The sequence below is a fragment of the Mesitornis unicolor genome, unplaced genomic scaffold (assembly GCF_000695765.1).
Source record: "Mesitornis unicolor isolate BGI_N332 unplaced genomic scaffold, ASM69576v1 scaffold31953, whole genome shotgun sequence".
NCBI classification, from domain to species: domain Eukaryota; kingdom Metazoa; phylum Chordata; class Aves; order Mesitornithiformes; family Mesitornithidae; genus Mesitornis; species Mesitornis unicolor.
Window position 1 is genome coordinate 30,203 of NW_010177207.1, and position 15,527 is coordinate 45,729.

General features: G+C 36.7%; 1 protein-coding gene across 1 annotated transcript in view; it reads left to right on the top strand.

Moving 5' to 3' along the window:
- Positions 1-13,919, top strand: part of LOC104533689 (HBS1-like protein) — a gene marked incomplete at its 5' end in the record, with an annotated part of 41,029 nt that extends 27,110 nt beyond the window's left edge. The window contains 4 exons of the mRNA XM_010182007.1: positions 4,752-4,860; positions 10,588-10,844; positions 11,323-11,488; positions 13,787-13,919. Coding sequence (XP_010180309.1) covers positions 4,752-4,860; positions 10,588-10,844; positions 11,323-11,488; positions 13,787-13,919 — 665 coding nt within the window. The remainder of the gene's footprint in view (positions 1-4,751; positions 4,861-10,587; positions 10,845-11,322; positions 11,489-13,786) is intronic.
- Between the last annotated feature and the right edge of the window lie 1,608 nt (positions 13,920-15,527).

The following is a 15,527-nucleotide window of genomic DNA, read 5'->3' on the forward strand; positions in this document are numbered from 1 at the left end:
TGGCCTGTCCCCTTGGTGCTTTACTTCTACCCTTCCAGCTGTAGCAGTGCAGCTGTTAAGAAAGATACTGAAACAGAATTGCGACAATAAAGTTTTAAAGAAAAACCCAAAACAACCATAACCAAAAACCCAAGGTGTTTTTTAACTGCAGATGGATAGCTTGTGGGGATTAGACATGCATTTATTTAAATAGGATTGCCATCTGAAAAAGCATGGATTTAAGACATGCCTGGTGTGTTGACATTCTTCCTTTCTTCTTTTTTCAAGCTGAATTCAGGCATAAGAAAATTTCTGGTTCATCTTACCAGAAGCAGACTTCCCTGTGCAATGGTGTAGTTGAGCTTAAAGTTTCAGTACTGTTGTACAGTTTGATGAGGGAAAGACAACTGGAGAGGAGAAGTCTCTGCGTGTAAGAATTGAAAACGATGGCATTTTGTTTCTGTTGTTGAAAAGGTATGGCCATCCGAATGAAGCCAGTGTGGATTTAAATACCCAGTGCTAGTATTCATTTCTCCAAGTATGACAATACCCCTGCTTCACCTTGGTATCAACATTTCTTACTTGAGATGGTCGTTGTTTAGCAGACTCCTGTTGTTTCGGTATGCCTCTAAGCTACCTGGGAACAGAGTAGACTGACAAGCAACTTTTCCAAGTACTGAAACATAACTTCCAAATCTCCAACAGAATTAGAGAAAAGACTGATTTTTATATTTCAGTGTAAGTATACAAACAAACAAAACCTGAAAAAAGAACTTCTCTAGCCTGTTATGTGTGTTAAATAAGCCAAAATAATATTTGTTTAAGTCTCTTACAGGTAATCTTTACAACCATTTTTGCAAAGGAAATCCAAAATCTAGGGAGTTGCTCATGGTAAAGGAAGACAGTTGACTATATCCATACACTTCTGCTATTCCAACTTGAACACCCGGAGAGACTGTTTTGATTTTTAAAGACTCTCTCTGTTTTACTTGCTTCCTGCAAATATATGTGTCCATGTCCTGCTTCAGTCCGCAAATACTTTATTGTGCCATTTGAGGTTGTACTTGTAATAATTTTGAAGTTATGGCAAGTGTCATTAGTAATACTTTTTGACCAAATCAGAAGACCAAAGAGCAGTCACAGGAAAGGTAAAAAGCAAGGAGAACAATAAAGAAGGGAAGTGAGCATTGATTGTCAAGTTGTCGCACACTGCCACAGTTATACTCGGGTAACATCAGTGCAGGCCTCTGTTCCCTTTGGTACTAGGCCCATCCTAATTTAATACTGAGACAAGTTGCATCAGTTTGGTTTTGTAATAGTGATTGGCTCATGGCTACAATATGCTTTAGTCTAGATACTCTGGCATCAGTGCAGTCTGAGTACCAAACATGTCTGAAAACTACTTTGCTTAAAATGGGCTAGAAATTCCATATTTTAAACATTCTGAATTGTGAGTACTATCATGCTGACAAGCCTTTACATTTTTATAATTTATGAATGTATACTTTCTATTTTCATGAAAGGAAAATTTCTTTAATTTTTATGGCATGTGCTCTTTTGCTCTGCAGTTTGACACCATTGCCCAATCACTGCATATACTTGCCTATGATCCACTGTTTTGTCTTTTTTTAATTGCTTTTTGCATTTCTAGAGTAGTAGAGAAGCCAAGGAGGTATTGTGGCTTCTTTAGGAGTTTGTATGTATTTGTCTTTGTTTTTTATTTTATGTGTACTCTTGATTTAGGAAACATATTGTCATTGAATTACTTTAGGTATCTATTTAAGAATGTCCAGATGGCAGGAGGCATGAAGAACGTTTACGAAGTCTTTCTTCATATCCTTTATATCCTTTCCCTTCAGAGGCTGATTTTCCTTACAGCTGCTCTTGTCCTAATCAGATTGGGATTTCTGCTCACACACTTTTTCCAGGTTTGCAGTGGACTTCAGTTGCCATAGGATACTCTACTTGTTGATTAAGAAGTGTTTCTCTTAAGAATTGTATCAGCATTGTGCATTGACTTCCTTGTAGTTCCAAGGTGCACTTTAAGGATTTGCATACGATCTGTTAAGTGCTAAATAGCTTTTTCTTTGCCTGCTAAAGCAGATAAGAATTTATCGTGCCTTTTTCTCTGGTGCTGTATAGATTAGATAGTATATGCTCCTCTCCCGGCCTTTTGTTCTTTGTAATGAAACCCATAATTATTAATCTTTAGTGGTGCCTTGGTCATTATCTCAAACGTGCCGCTTGATTTTATTGTACTTGGCTATAAAAGCACTATAGTCAGAAAATTACATTTGACACTTCTGTCAGTAGTGTTACTAGTAATTCTCGTGTTGTCTTTGCATCTGTTTGAAAACCACCATACCGGGATATCTTCTGTGGTTTGGTTTGTCTTCATACGATCCTGGTCTGCTTCTTTGCTCCATCTGTGCTGAAGTAGTAGTGCTTTGTAAAAGTAAATAAATAAAGAAAAGCAACAGCCAGGTGTCAGTGCTGTTAGTGGACAGTTACTTTTGCACGCTCTTTGTAGTTTTATTTTGCATCTTCTTTCAACTCTTAGTGTATCCTAATGTCTGGTTTTATATTTGTGTTTTCTGCGTCAAATACTTGATTTGTTGATTTAGTCTCCTTGTACATTTAACTTTGAATCAGTGTCAAACACCCTGACAGTGTTTGTAGAGAGTGAAGCTTAATTTCTAAATTGATTAGAGAAGATGTATTTTGTAAAACCTTTGACTTTTCATTTTGGATCATATGTAGCAAATATGCTAATAGGTTGCAAGTTATTTATGAGTTATATGATGTGAATTGTTGTCTTGGTTTCTTTAAATTAATCTAATTTCCATTTAATTGTGTTTTTTGTAATTATTAGTTCCTAGCAGCCTGATTTTGAACATGGTGTTTTCTGAGAATTAGCTGTAATTCAGCTTTCAAATGACATGTAAAGCATTCCTGTTTAACTGGCAGTTGAAGGTGATGGCTGCTTGAAAATTGTTAGTGTTGAAGTGGAAAAAACCATACCAAGTTGGCAACAAAAGTAATGTAAATTTTACTGTAACTCAAGTGACTAACTACTTATTAAAAAAATGCTGTAGGTGATCTGTGTGGGAGCTTGAAGATGACACTAAATCTCTGTGCATAACTAGTAGTCCTTGCCCAGTGATCTGAGAATTTTATGTTCTGAATCTTTACTCTTTGTCAGTTACATAATTTTTTTGTTATTGTAAACTATGATTTGTCTTGTTGCTTTTATTTCTCTTACTGGTTTTCCTTATTTACGGTGTACTTGGTATCCAACTATCAATAATAGACATACAGACTACTTCTTCCAGGTGGCATATAAATAAAATGAGTATCCGCAGATAAAACAAACAAGGGAGATGAAGACCAAGTAATCAGTTAAATAAGAATGTCTCAGTCTATAGTGTGATTGTGTAGAAGTTGCACAGCAGCTTTTTTGTATGCTGTCTGTTATAGACATGTCTGTGGTATACTGTTTCCTTACCTGAAATCTTCAGTGGCCTGGACTGCATCCTCATATATAACCTGCAAACCACTGGAATCTGTGGTTTTAAAGGTGTAGCCGTCATACTTTAGAACACAATAAAGAGTTAACCTAAATGAGTAGGACCAAATGATTTCTGTAGTTCATTGTACAGTAGTAATCTAAAATATTTAAAGATTATTTTGTTATTCAAAATAAGTATTCACTTGACCCTGACTGTCTGAATTAGTCTATTACTGGAAGAGTAGCAGCATTTTCTAGTTATCAGATACATCTGTAGGTGAAGATTTTTAAAACTTGCAGTTTAATTCTGAATTCACATTACTGTTTTGCTTTCCTGTGTGTATCACATTCTTCAGAACACAAGGTACAGCCACTGTTACTCATTCTGTAAAGCTGGAAGTCTTTTTCCGTGAAGGGAGAAGGGATCCTAGCATATTAAAGATGGGATTGTGGAAAGAAAAGAGCGAATTTAGTTTATTTGCTCTGAGGAGTTTAAATAATTTTTGCTTTGTGTTTTTTGGTTTTTTTTGTTTGTGGTTTTTTTTAACAGCTTGACAAGAAGCTAATAGCAGTGTTGTGCTATTAGTTGTGAAACTGTAGTTTCACAAAATTCAGAATTAACCTTACTGTAACTGTGTTTTCATTTAAGTTATGGTAAAATTTGATACCTTTAAAGTAATTGAGCTACTCAACTGCAGTAATTATTTCCAAATAACATTCAAGTTAGCTGTTTTGGGTATTGGTTGGCTTCTTTGACATAATTCAGTACAAGACAACTCTGTTTCCAGGTTTCGAGGAAGGCCTGGTAGCCCACACATAGCTTGTGCTGCTGGTGGCGGTAGCTGGAGTAGACATATTTTTTTACCTGACAGTTGCCTTAAGACTTAACAGTGTAAATGCAAAAGAAAAACCTCTAAATAAGAATTAACCTGATCAGCTAGTGAGCAGCTGCGAAGTGTTTCTTTATCCTTATATTGCATGATATGTTTCTGACATTCTGCAGAACTGCTGCGATTAAAGCTTTTGAATGGTGTAGGTGTCATATGAGCGCTTGGAGATACAGATGAGATTTTCACAGTAAATGTAGCTGAAGATTATTTTGAATAAATATGTAATATGTGCAAGTAAGACACTGAAGTGTGAGAATTCATCATTACAGACTGGTATCTTTGGGTTCAACAGAAGTAATGTAACTTGTTAAACTTTATATTTACACCTGTTAGTCACAACCTTAAGTTCAAACTTACTTTTTGTCTATTACTAGGAAAAACAAGGGATTCCCTGTCAGCCAGAATGGAATCTGAAATTGTGCCAAAAGTTACCAAAATGACAGTGTCTGGAAAGAAACAATCTATGGGATTTGAAGTTCCATGGTAAGCCAAGCCCTCATACATCAAGGTACATCAGCAGCTCTTCTTTCAGACTGATGCACCTGTAGCAAGTTTTCTTCTTTTTTTTTCTATTTTTTACAGCAGTTTTAGTGTCACTCTCCAGAACTAACCATCTCAGCTTCTTGTTTGACTCAGAATTACTTTCAGAAGATGGTACCTCACGTTTTGAGTTCAACAAATCCTTTCACTATGAATCGTGCAGAGAGATATCAGCTAGTCAGATTATTTAAACATCCGCTTCATAGAATACTGAACTTTCTTGGGGTTCGTTTATTTTAAATTTAGTTCTCTAAGTGGAATTATGAAATCAATAAATCTTAACTGTAATTGCTTGTTCTTCAAAGGAAGTAATACATTTAAGATTAATCTGTGGGGAAAACAATCACTTATGGCTAAACTTTGCCTTCCTCTGCAGCTTTTATTAACTTTAACAGGTGTCCAGGGTCCAACTGTTGTACAGAAGAAATCAGTCCTCCTTACGCTTTAGCTAAGTTAGAGTGGTTGAACAGTAGTTCTGATTTTAACCTGACTTGGAACTGTTGGGGAGATGTTTCGTGAGCGCATGAAAAAAGACATCTGGATCAGAGTCTACCTACAACAGTAGCCAGCACTTAAATAAATAAGGATGGATCATGTGTGTTGGGAATACAATCCATGAAATGCCATCACATGTAGCATTCTATGGCTCTGCACCATTTTTATTTATTTTTTATTAAGCTGTTTCTGTTAAGAGTGGTTAATGGATTCTTCTTACATTGATGTGCTTATTCTGTTTTCAAACCCAATCTTATAATAGCCATCTAATCTGTGGCAAGAAATTCCATAGTTCATCCTCAGGAAAAAAAAAATAGCAACTGTAAGCAGTGCCAACATCTCCACCTCATTCCTGCAGTATTTGTAGTTCTGATCAGGAAAGCATTTTTGGAAGTAAGAGGGCATTACTTTATAGTATCTTGTGATCTTATGTGTGTTTGATAACTGAGTGAAAAGCAAGCAGTTGCATCTACTTAGTCTCTTACTCACATTTAATTCAAGGTGTGAAGCTGATGTCACTATTCCATTTATACTGCTAAATGCCATCACTGAATGAAAGTGATGTCTCTTAGTTTCTTGGATGCAATAAGCTCCAAATGATTTCAGAGCCTTTACAAATCCTCTTTCTGTGCTGGTTGAAATATGCAATATATAAAAGGGAACTTTTTTTTCCTTCTACTAATCAATGACTCCGAGTGTGGCAACTGGACTTGATAATGACATTTCTGTCAACGTGGTGGCACCTTCATCTCTGGTGTTTTTACTGCACATCTTATAAGTTGGAGTTTTTCATGGGGACTTTTGTGGATTAACCTAATTGGGTTAGAAGTTTAGATAAAGAAATGAATTGTAAGTGAGTGAAAATAATCTGCCAGCTAGTCCTGGATAGCAGTTACTTATTTAAAATGCTTATTTATAAAAAAAGAGCAAGTACAGAATTTCGTATCTCTGATACTTATTTAGCAACAGCCACACCTTGTGTATGTGTGCCTGCTCCATAGGGAAGAAGGACATAAGAAGGAGATAACATAAGCTTTATCTGCAGGCTGGAGTAATTCTTGCATTGCAGTGAGGACTCTGAGGAAAGATGGTTGGCTCCAACATAGTTCTCAGTCACTCTGCTTCTCTTCAGAGACCCTGAAATAGTTTGTATCATACGTGTTCCAGTTTAGTGACATACTGTTTTTTGCCACAGAAAAAAATTAAGTCTTCAAGGCCTGCTGGTAACCCTTTTAGATAAATCCTCAATATTGTGAAAATGTTTTTTAATTCAGCTCACCAATTTAGTGGTACTGCTGAAATACTAATTGAGAACAAGCCTCTTTTGCTGTAAAAATTGGATGTGGATGCAAGTTTGGCATTTAGCTTTAGGTAGGAGGAATAGGTAAGAAGTGGATCAACTTGTAAAAGGGCGTGAGATTTGGAGCACAGCAAATCATTGAATATGGAAGAAAGTGCAGTTTAAATTGTAAAGTTTTCAGCACTCGAGACCCCTGCTTCAAGGAGTCCATGATGGTCTCCTTTCTTTTGTGTGCAGATCACTGTGGAGACACTGCCAAGGCACTAGGACATTGCCATGAAGAATGAGGGAGGAGGACTTGACCGTGTTTGCATCATATTTTTCTTTCTCTGCTGTAGGACAGTGGCATTGCTCTCCTGATTCCTTTCCTAACAGTTGGAGCTTGATTAAATCCTTTCCAAGGTCTCTGTAAAGTCTGTGCCAAATATGTTGCAGTTAGCTAAAGCGCTCATGTTGTCTTGCAAGCTTGTAATGACTTCGTACACATCTATTTCGAAACTTAAAAAACAAAACAAAACACGAACCCCTGCCCTGACTCCATCAGATTTGGCTTTTTTTCTTCTGAAGTTATCTCCTGGATTACTGACAGCATAAGGTTGGGTTGTCAGGTACCAGAGTGAATTTGTTTATCAACACCTAAGAAAGGCTCGTTCTTTTGACTCTTTTCAGACACTTTTTATGTTATTGTTGCATTGATAAACATACTGCAGAGGGTTTATAATAATATAGATTTCTAAGTACATCGTTTATATCACAAAAGCACAGTGTTAGAAATTATTCATAGCAGTTTGGATTCTAAAGCACCTGTAACTGTGGCTCCTACTCTCAGTCCCAAATATTCGTATGGTGGTGGTGCAGACATCATTAGGAGGTGACTGTATAGTATGTATGAACTAGTTTTTGTTGTCACCTTTTATGGGATCTTGAAGGTAATTCTTGGACCATGTTTTTAAAACCAGTGGCCTAGCATTAGCAAAAAATAACCATTCTTTGACATTCAGTCTTCATGATTCAATCTTGTTATGAGGTGTGACCTCATAATAATAAATGAATCTTACTGAAAATGTGAACGGATTATTAGAAATCATGAATTGCTTTAAGCATTCATTCGTTGCCTTTGTTGCTGGGTATTCTTAGTGTTTTTATCTACAGAAAACGGAGTTTGCTTTCTTCTGACAAACTGTTTTTCTGATGCTCTAGCAAAACTATTTAGCAGGCTTTTTCCTCCTGTTAAGTCATGAAGGAAGCCAGAAGAAGTTGTGAGCAAAAAAGCATGATTATTTTAACCAGCCTGACCAATATTGTGTAATTAATAATTTTGAAAGGGGAAATAAATGTAGACATTCCTGTAATGACTGTAAGTACTCCGAAAGAGTCGCTTGTATAAAAATAATTCAGTAAGCGTCCAGCCTAGAAGATTGAAAATAATGTTTAAAAGCTGAATTGTGCAGAGTTAATCTTCACCAGATAAGCTTTCAGGGTCTTCTTTGAATGCGTGGTAGTGCGAACCTTTCAACAGTTGTGTGAGATTGAGTGTCTTCTACTGTCTTATAACAACATATGTTCTATTTCTTAATTTTCCCCAGAAAACAGTGATGTAACCGTAACATTTTATTCAGTTTACTCTTACAGTCCTTGTTGGCAAGACAGCATAGGAAGTTTCTGACTTAGTGGTTTTAATTTTGACAAAAAGTTGGTCCTTGCCAGCTTTATGTATGTCTGCTGATTTCCTAACTAAAAGCTGTGGTAAGCTTTTTTGACACTGCCTGATTTCCTGGCGGTCAAGCTTTCTTGAGTGCATGACCTCAGTGCACGTACAAGGTGCTTGATGGTTCTGTCCTTTCTGAGAAGCCAAGAGTTGATTTTTCAGTCGCTCCGTGTTAGTGGCTAACAGTGATGTTGCAAACAGGCACAGGTGTTGGCAAACCGAGGCTTCTCTTGGTAGCACTATCAGGTTCTTATACATAGATACAAGCAGTTGGTTTAGGAAGTGCTCTTCCTCCAGATACAATTTTGTCTTGATACAGTGATTCAACATAACTCAGGCCAAGTCGGAACTTTGCTATGGAAGATGCTTGTTAATGCAATCGACTTGTTTATACCCTCAGCTGCCTGCACTAGTGACCTACTAGTTACTAGTATGCTATCCTATATGCTCTGTCTTCTGACAGGAATTTTACATGCAATAATTTTGAAAAATCTCAGTGGAAGACGCTTACTGGAAACTCTTTAAGATATTGCACATTCGAAAAAGTTGCAAGGCCTAATGTTATGATGGCTAGAGTCATGTTTCATTCATCATTTCACTACTGTATCTGGCACTTTTTCTTTGGACCGCCCAAAATAAAAACTGTTTGGCAACCTTAAGCAGTGGTAGTCACAATAAAAGCTACATAGAATTGAGAGATTAGTTATTCTGTCTGGCAATAACAGTGATTCTTCCAGATGCTGTAATTAGTTTGAATTCTACCACTTGGCATCCATGCTGTTTTTTGGAATCCTTACTGAAATAACTTTGGCCTGCAAGAAGATCTGAGTTTCTGGGATTAGGAAAGAAATCGTTACCTAGCTGAACAAAATACAATGCAAATATTCCTATACAGGCAGAAAACGAGAACTACCATCAAATTAAAATGAAGATGTCACAATGTGGGATTCTGAAGTACCAAAATAAGTAGTTGTGTTTATAGAATTTGAAAAGAGGAAAACTGGGAGGTTAATTGTGGTACATAAACAGAAAGTGGAGAGTGAAAAATTCATACTGAACGTGGAGACATTTGAGTCTGAAAGCTTGCATGAATCTGTTCCATAGAAAGCAGCCTGAAGCATGGTGGTACTGCATTGATCAGGATTTTCAGTTTTCCAGGGGAAGAAGCCTTTCCTCCTTGGATAAAGTTTTAAGTACAGTGTTTTGTAGGTATTTTCAGTATACCTACCTTTCAATATTTTCAATTATTTGTACATTGAAGTTTGCTGCGATATAATGTTGTTGCATCTGTAATAACTGCTTCTGTTCCGGTCTTGCTGCTTGCCTTACTATGGAGCTCTGTCAGGCAGTAAGAAGGCTTTTGCTCTCTTGAAGATATTACTTAGCATTTGTTTTTAGTGATCATCTTTGCCATAACAGGTGAAGAATCATATTCTCAGAATGCTTGTGTGAAATTAGGAAAATATCCTCATTTACAAATCAGAGAGAAAGTGTGAGAGTGAAATAGAATAATATATTTAAGGATTATTTACTGTTGGGATTAGTGTGGTGATCTGTGAAAGAACAGGCTGTTAGAGAAAGGGGAGTTGGGGAATCCAAATCTTAATCCTAGATGCCTTGTATTGTGCGTAAAACAAGTTTGCTCAGAGTTGATAAATGTAGCTCATTGGTTATGGCTCTACATATACATCACACTTTGAATTGCAGCTCAGATATGCTTTGTATCTACTCTTTATGCTATATTGCTGCTCTCGCAATAGAACATCACTGCCTTTAGCTGCAACACTTGTAGCGTATGTGGCAGCTGGTTTAGGATTGATGCTTCAGAGTTGACTTCAGAGCCAACCAGCTCTCTGTAGTTGTTCTGTACAACTGTCCTTTCTCTCCCTGGTAAAAAGTGGCTGTGGGAAGCTTTTGTTCATCAGGTTCATGTATTTTACAAGATTATTTCTTATCTTGCTTTTGTGCACAGTGCTTTTCAGACAAGATATTCAGAGCTGGTGTCTGCACAGTTTATATCCAGCTGCTTATCCCTTCCACCTTAATGGGCTTATTGCATACTCTTTGTCTGGGGTTTACATGATAGTGAAGGGAAAACTCAATTTCACTCCTATATTTCTAGGCTTCTTTGTAAATTGCATTCCTTGTGTTTTCTCTTTCTCGCTAGTGTGATTGCTGAAGAAAATGGCCATGCTAACGCACCTCAGAAAGGACTGTTAACTGAAGATGCCAGCGTGGCTTCTGGGGTACTTGAAGCAGTCTCAAAATCCACTTTTCCACCCCAAGTAGTGCAGGTTTCAGAAGAGCAGAATACGGTGCCTACTCCAGTAAAAAAGTCAAGCAAGACAAAACCACAAATAGATGTGAAAGCGGAGTTGGAGAAGAGGCAAGGGGGAAAGCAACTACTTAATTTGGTGGTGATAGGTAATACTGTTAAATTACATTTTTGACAGAGAGGTTTAAAACCTGTGTTGATTGAATCTGGAAGTGATACAGAAGCAAAACTCCTCTCTCCAGAGAGGGGAAATCTAATACTGTGTTCAATTGTGTCTGCTTGACTGCTGCTCTTTGGAAGGAGTATGTTCAGACATCCTTGACTGGGACAGTGAGGTTGACTTAGCTCCCTTTCGACAGTATAGCAAAATGTTCTTTGGTTTGGCTTTGTTCTTGCAATGTGTTCTTGTTAGTATGAATTTGGAAGTTCTGTATGGCTGTCATGCTAATTGCCTGTTTCAATAAACTGTCCCTCTGCATCTTTTTCTTGCAGGATTGTCAAATTGTATGGATTGCATGAGCATTATTAATGCACGTTGTTTTAATGTGTTTTAGTATATTTCTTCCTGTACTATATTTAAGATGCAGAAATTAAAAAAATTGATACAATATTTATTTCCATCCATAGGACATGTTGATGCAGGTAAAAGTACTTTAATGGGTCATCTGCTCTACCTTTTGGGAAATGTGAACAAGAGAACTATGCACAAATATGAACAGGAATCTAAGAAGGCTGGCAAAGCTTCGTTTGCCTATGCATGGGTCTTGGATGAAACTGGTGAAGAAAGAGAAAGGTAGAAATATCTTTAATGGGAATTACCTTTTTTCCTGAAAGAACACCATTTGTTAGGAAGTACCAATCTACTAGTAATGTTTTGGTAGAAATATTCTAAATGTTTAAAGATATTTACTCAGTACTTATTAGCAAATACTTTGAATGAGTACATGTTATCAAAAGTCAAAAACAGTGTTCTCACTTGGTTATAAGGAATGCAAATGAGAAATTGAATGTTTCTTCATGTATTTCTATGCTGTGGAGTGCAGTGTAGGACTGTAATGCAGAATGCTTCTAGTATTAGAGTGAGTTCATTTACAGCTGCCTAACTGGCTTATTGCTGCCAAATTTCTGTTTGGTTATCATTGTATGGGACAGTTCTAGGTTAAATTTTGCTATTTGTCAGAATAGCAAATAGTGTCAGAATTATAAACTAGGCACTGAAATGTCAATTTATCACATATGACTTACTTTATATTGAATATAAAATCTAAAAAGTAATTTAATTATATTTGTTTTCTTTATAAACTACCGTTAACTTATTAACTTGAGATATGAAATTTAAATTTAAATTTTATCATATTGAAAAAATATGTAATGAAGCAGTGAAGCTAACTTAAAAATCTGTAAGAGCTTTTAAGAAAATTATATGGGAAGCTAAAGACAAAAAAGGCTTTTTCTTAATTGTTTATATTTTTACAAACACTTGTCTCACTTGTCACCCATGATTTCATAGCATATAAGCTCTTTGGTTGCACAGATAACCTTCACAATGTAAACTGATGCTGGAGAAGATCGAGTGAGGCAGTCCCTATAGAGTGTGTAACTGTTGTTTTTAAAGGTGGATACACTTTTGCAGTGTCACTGTATATAATTAAACTTTGGTTTATGGGAGTTTTTTCATTTACGAAGTCCACGTACAAACCTGAGTATATGGGGAGAGGTATTGGGGGTGGGGGATTGGTGGTGCAGGTACAGGGAAGGGGGGAACAGTTCCTGAAGCAACCAAACATAAATTTTAGAAATAGCCTTACATCAGTTAAGGCTGATGATGTTGTAGTCGTAGTGTTGTTATAAACATTATAAACTAACGATATAAACAAGGAAAAGCAAATAGAGAAAGGTCTTAATCCCTGTAGATGTAGCTGGGTGTAAAATGGACAAACTTTAAAGATCAATTACTTTCACAGGTCTGTAATAGAATAATTAAACACCATATTAAGTATGTTAATTAATACAAGCTACCTTTGATAGGATGTAACTAACATGTGAAACCAGAAATAGAGACAAGTATTTATTGCCTGTGAAGAGTAATATGTTAACAGAAAGTAAAGTTTGTAGAATAATTGTCATGAGCCTTAGAAGTTCTATCCCTTGTTCTGTGATTTTCTTAGTATCCAGCAGTTATGCATTCAGGTACCATACTTCTCTTCAGAAGATAAGTTGTAGTTACTGAGGGAAAAGTTTTCTGAATTGGTCTTTTTGATTGATTCTGTTTTTTCTTTACTTCGTGTTTTTTAATTAAAAAAAAAAAACCCAAACTTTCTGGAGCCATCTGTAAATGTTTGGAGGTCTTGGGGTTTTTTTGGTCATTGTTGGGTATTTTTGTCATTGGAAGTAGCATATTTTAAGTGCCTGTACTAAAGTGACTGGTTTTGTCCCGTGAAAGTGCCTGTCTGACTTCATAATCTATAAGCAGGGATGTAGATGACTAACTCAGATGTGGACATACGATAGGTGTTTGCATTTGATGAGATGAATCCTGTCCTATGTGCTGTGCTGTGGGTGTTAGTGCCATGTAGAACTGCGTCAAAACGCTGTGATCTCCTTGATAATCAGTAGTTCTGCATGTGGATCTTTGCAAATATACATATGATATAGTAAATACTATATAATATTATTGTATTATTATAACTATATACCTGTAGTCCCATATCTTACTTTTTTTAATTCTTGGCTATGTTTCTGTTACTCTGTGATGCCTTTTTCTGAAGAACTAAGTGTTAAAAGTAGAAATAGTAGTGATTTAAATATGCAGTACAGTTTTCATGTTCTCATTGGGTTATAGTCTATGGGTGTGTGGAGTTAGTATTGTGAATTCTGAGTATTTGTTTCTTTGCCACTGGAGTTACTCAAAGTTGTCTCTAGTCATCTGCTTTTCCAGCAAGCATGTTTCTTTCAATTTTTTTTGTGCAGGCTAAATCAAATGAAAGCTGTGAAATGTATAATCTTGTGATTGTGTTTTTAATAGCTTACTTTTTTCCCTGAAGCTTTCAAAGCTGTTTTAATGGTGTGTTCTGTGTATGCTTTGTTTAAGGGGAGTTACGATGGATGTGGGTATGACCAAATTCGAGACAAAGACTAAAATAATTACGCTGATGGATGCTCCAGGCCACAAAGACTTCATTCCAAATATGATCACAGGAGCTGCACAGGTAGAGATGGTCTAAAATTCTATTTTCAGTAGCGTTATTATTTATAACTTTTTCTTAAATTGGTGTACTCATTTTAAAATCTAGGATGAAATGGACTCATTGGTTGTTCTAAGATATCTTTGAAGTTTTCATGAGTTTTCTAAACTTAAAAAAAGGTTGTGTTTGTTTAAAGGCAGTTGTTTTTCATATTTTGGGATGTTAGCTTTTTGGAGGAGACTTATTAGGGAAGTAACTTGAATACTTTGAAAGCTATTCATATGTGGCATATGTCTACTCAACAAGGTCTGTGAAACTGGTCTTGTAGGTAAAGATTCTAAGTGGTTTTGAGCTTAAAGAAAAAAGATTTGGAGAGGTCAAACAGAAAGCATTCTTCTATTTAACAACACATTTTATATAGGATGTGAAAATATAACCTAGATAACAAAGTTGCAGAATGCATCAGTGTTGTGAATAGTGCGTTTGTAGAGACCATGTGCCACTTACTTTTGACTTTACTTACTGTTCCTAAAGCATTGACTACTACCTATTGAATTCATTATAGCACTTACCATTCTCAGATAGGTTCGAAATAATAAATTGGAGGTGGAGGGGAAGAATAACATGTGGTTGCATGACATAAAATGTGTGACATTTTCTCCACTTATAGCACCCTTTTTTAAGTAGTATAATCAATTCTCCAAGGGACAGATGTAATCAAAGATTATTTTTTTCCTGAAGCTAAGCTACTGTGTAGAGGTCTTTGCTTTGTGCCTGTCATTAGAGTCTGAAATGTGAATTTTATCTTAAGATCTCAGTAAGGATGGGTACTGTTAGTATTATTTTACAGAGAGAGAACTATACTATAGGAATACTGGTTTGTCCCAGATTCTGGTTCTGAAGCAGTGGTTAAGCTGCAGAATAGTCAGAAGTTTGAAAATTACATTGTAGAGCTTGTACAGTCATCTGTATTGTGGAGCAGATGTTTTAGGGAGTTAAGGAGTTTCAGAACAGTGGAAAATGTCAGCTTAGCCATGCCATTTTCTTTACAGCTTTAATTTAAGTTGGATTGTCTTTTAGGGGAAAAGTAATACAGGCAGAAGTGTTAAGAGCAGACTCACAGATCCACCAGCAACTGTATTTGTTCAGCAGAAGATACCAAGTAGGACTTGATATCTCTGTGTTCCCTCGGCTCTCAGGATGGTGAGGGGCTGGTCTGTTCTGAAACTTTGCAAGTTTCTGTTGCCTATTGGAGTGGGCTCAGCACTGGAGCAATGGGTGGAAGAAAGCAAACGTGGAAGTGGCTCTGGTGCCTTTTTGTTGTGGAGAATTCTGTTAGGAGGTGAATCCCCAGCTGCTGTTATGCAAAATGCAAATCAGCCTTATCAGGGCCAAGATCTGGCCTTTGGTGCATATGGTTAATTCACGTAAGTCCTGAGCTGCGGGTATTATAATTTAGAAAATACAGGATGTCCTTTTTTTGAGGGAGAATTTCACTGCAATACACTTCTGAGGCTGAGAGCAGCGGGGAAATTCATCCCTCATCCTTGTCCCGTTCTCACACTTGTGCCGTCTCTGTATGAGCTGTGGGGATTTCGCACCTAGGAGCGGGCGAGGGGAATTCAGAGCCAGGACAATGTGCTGTCT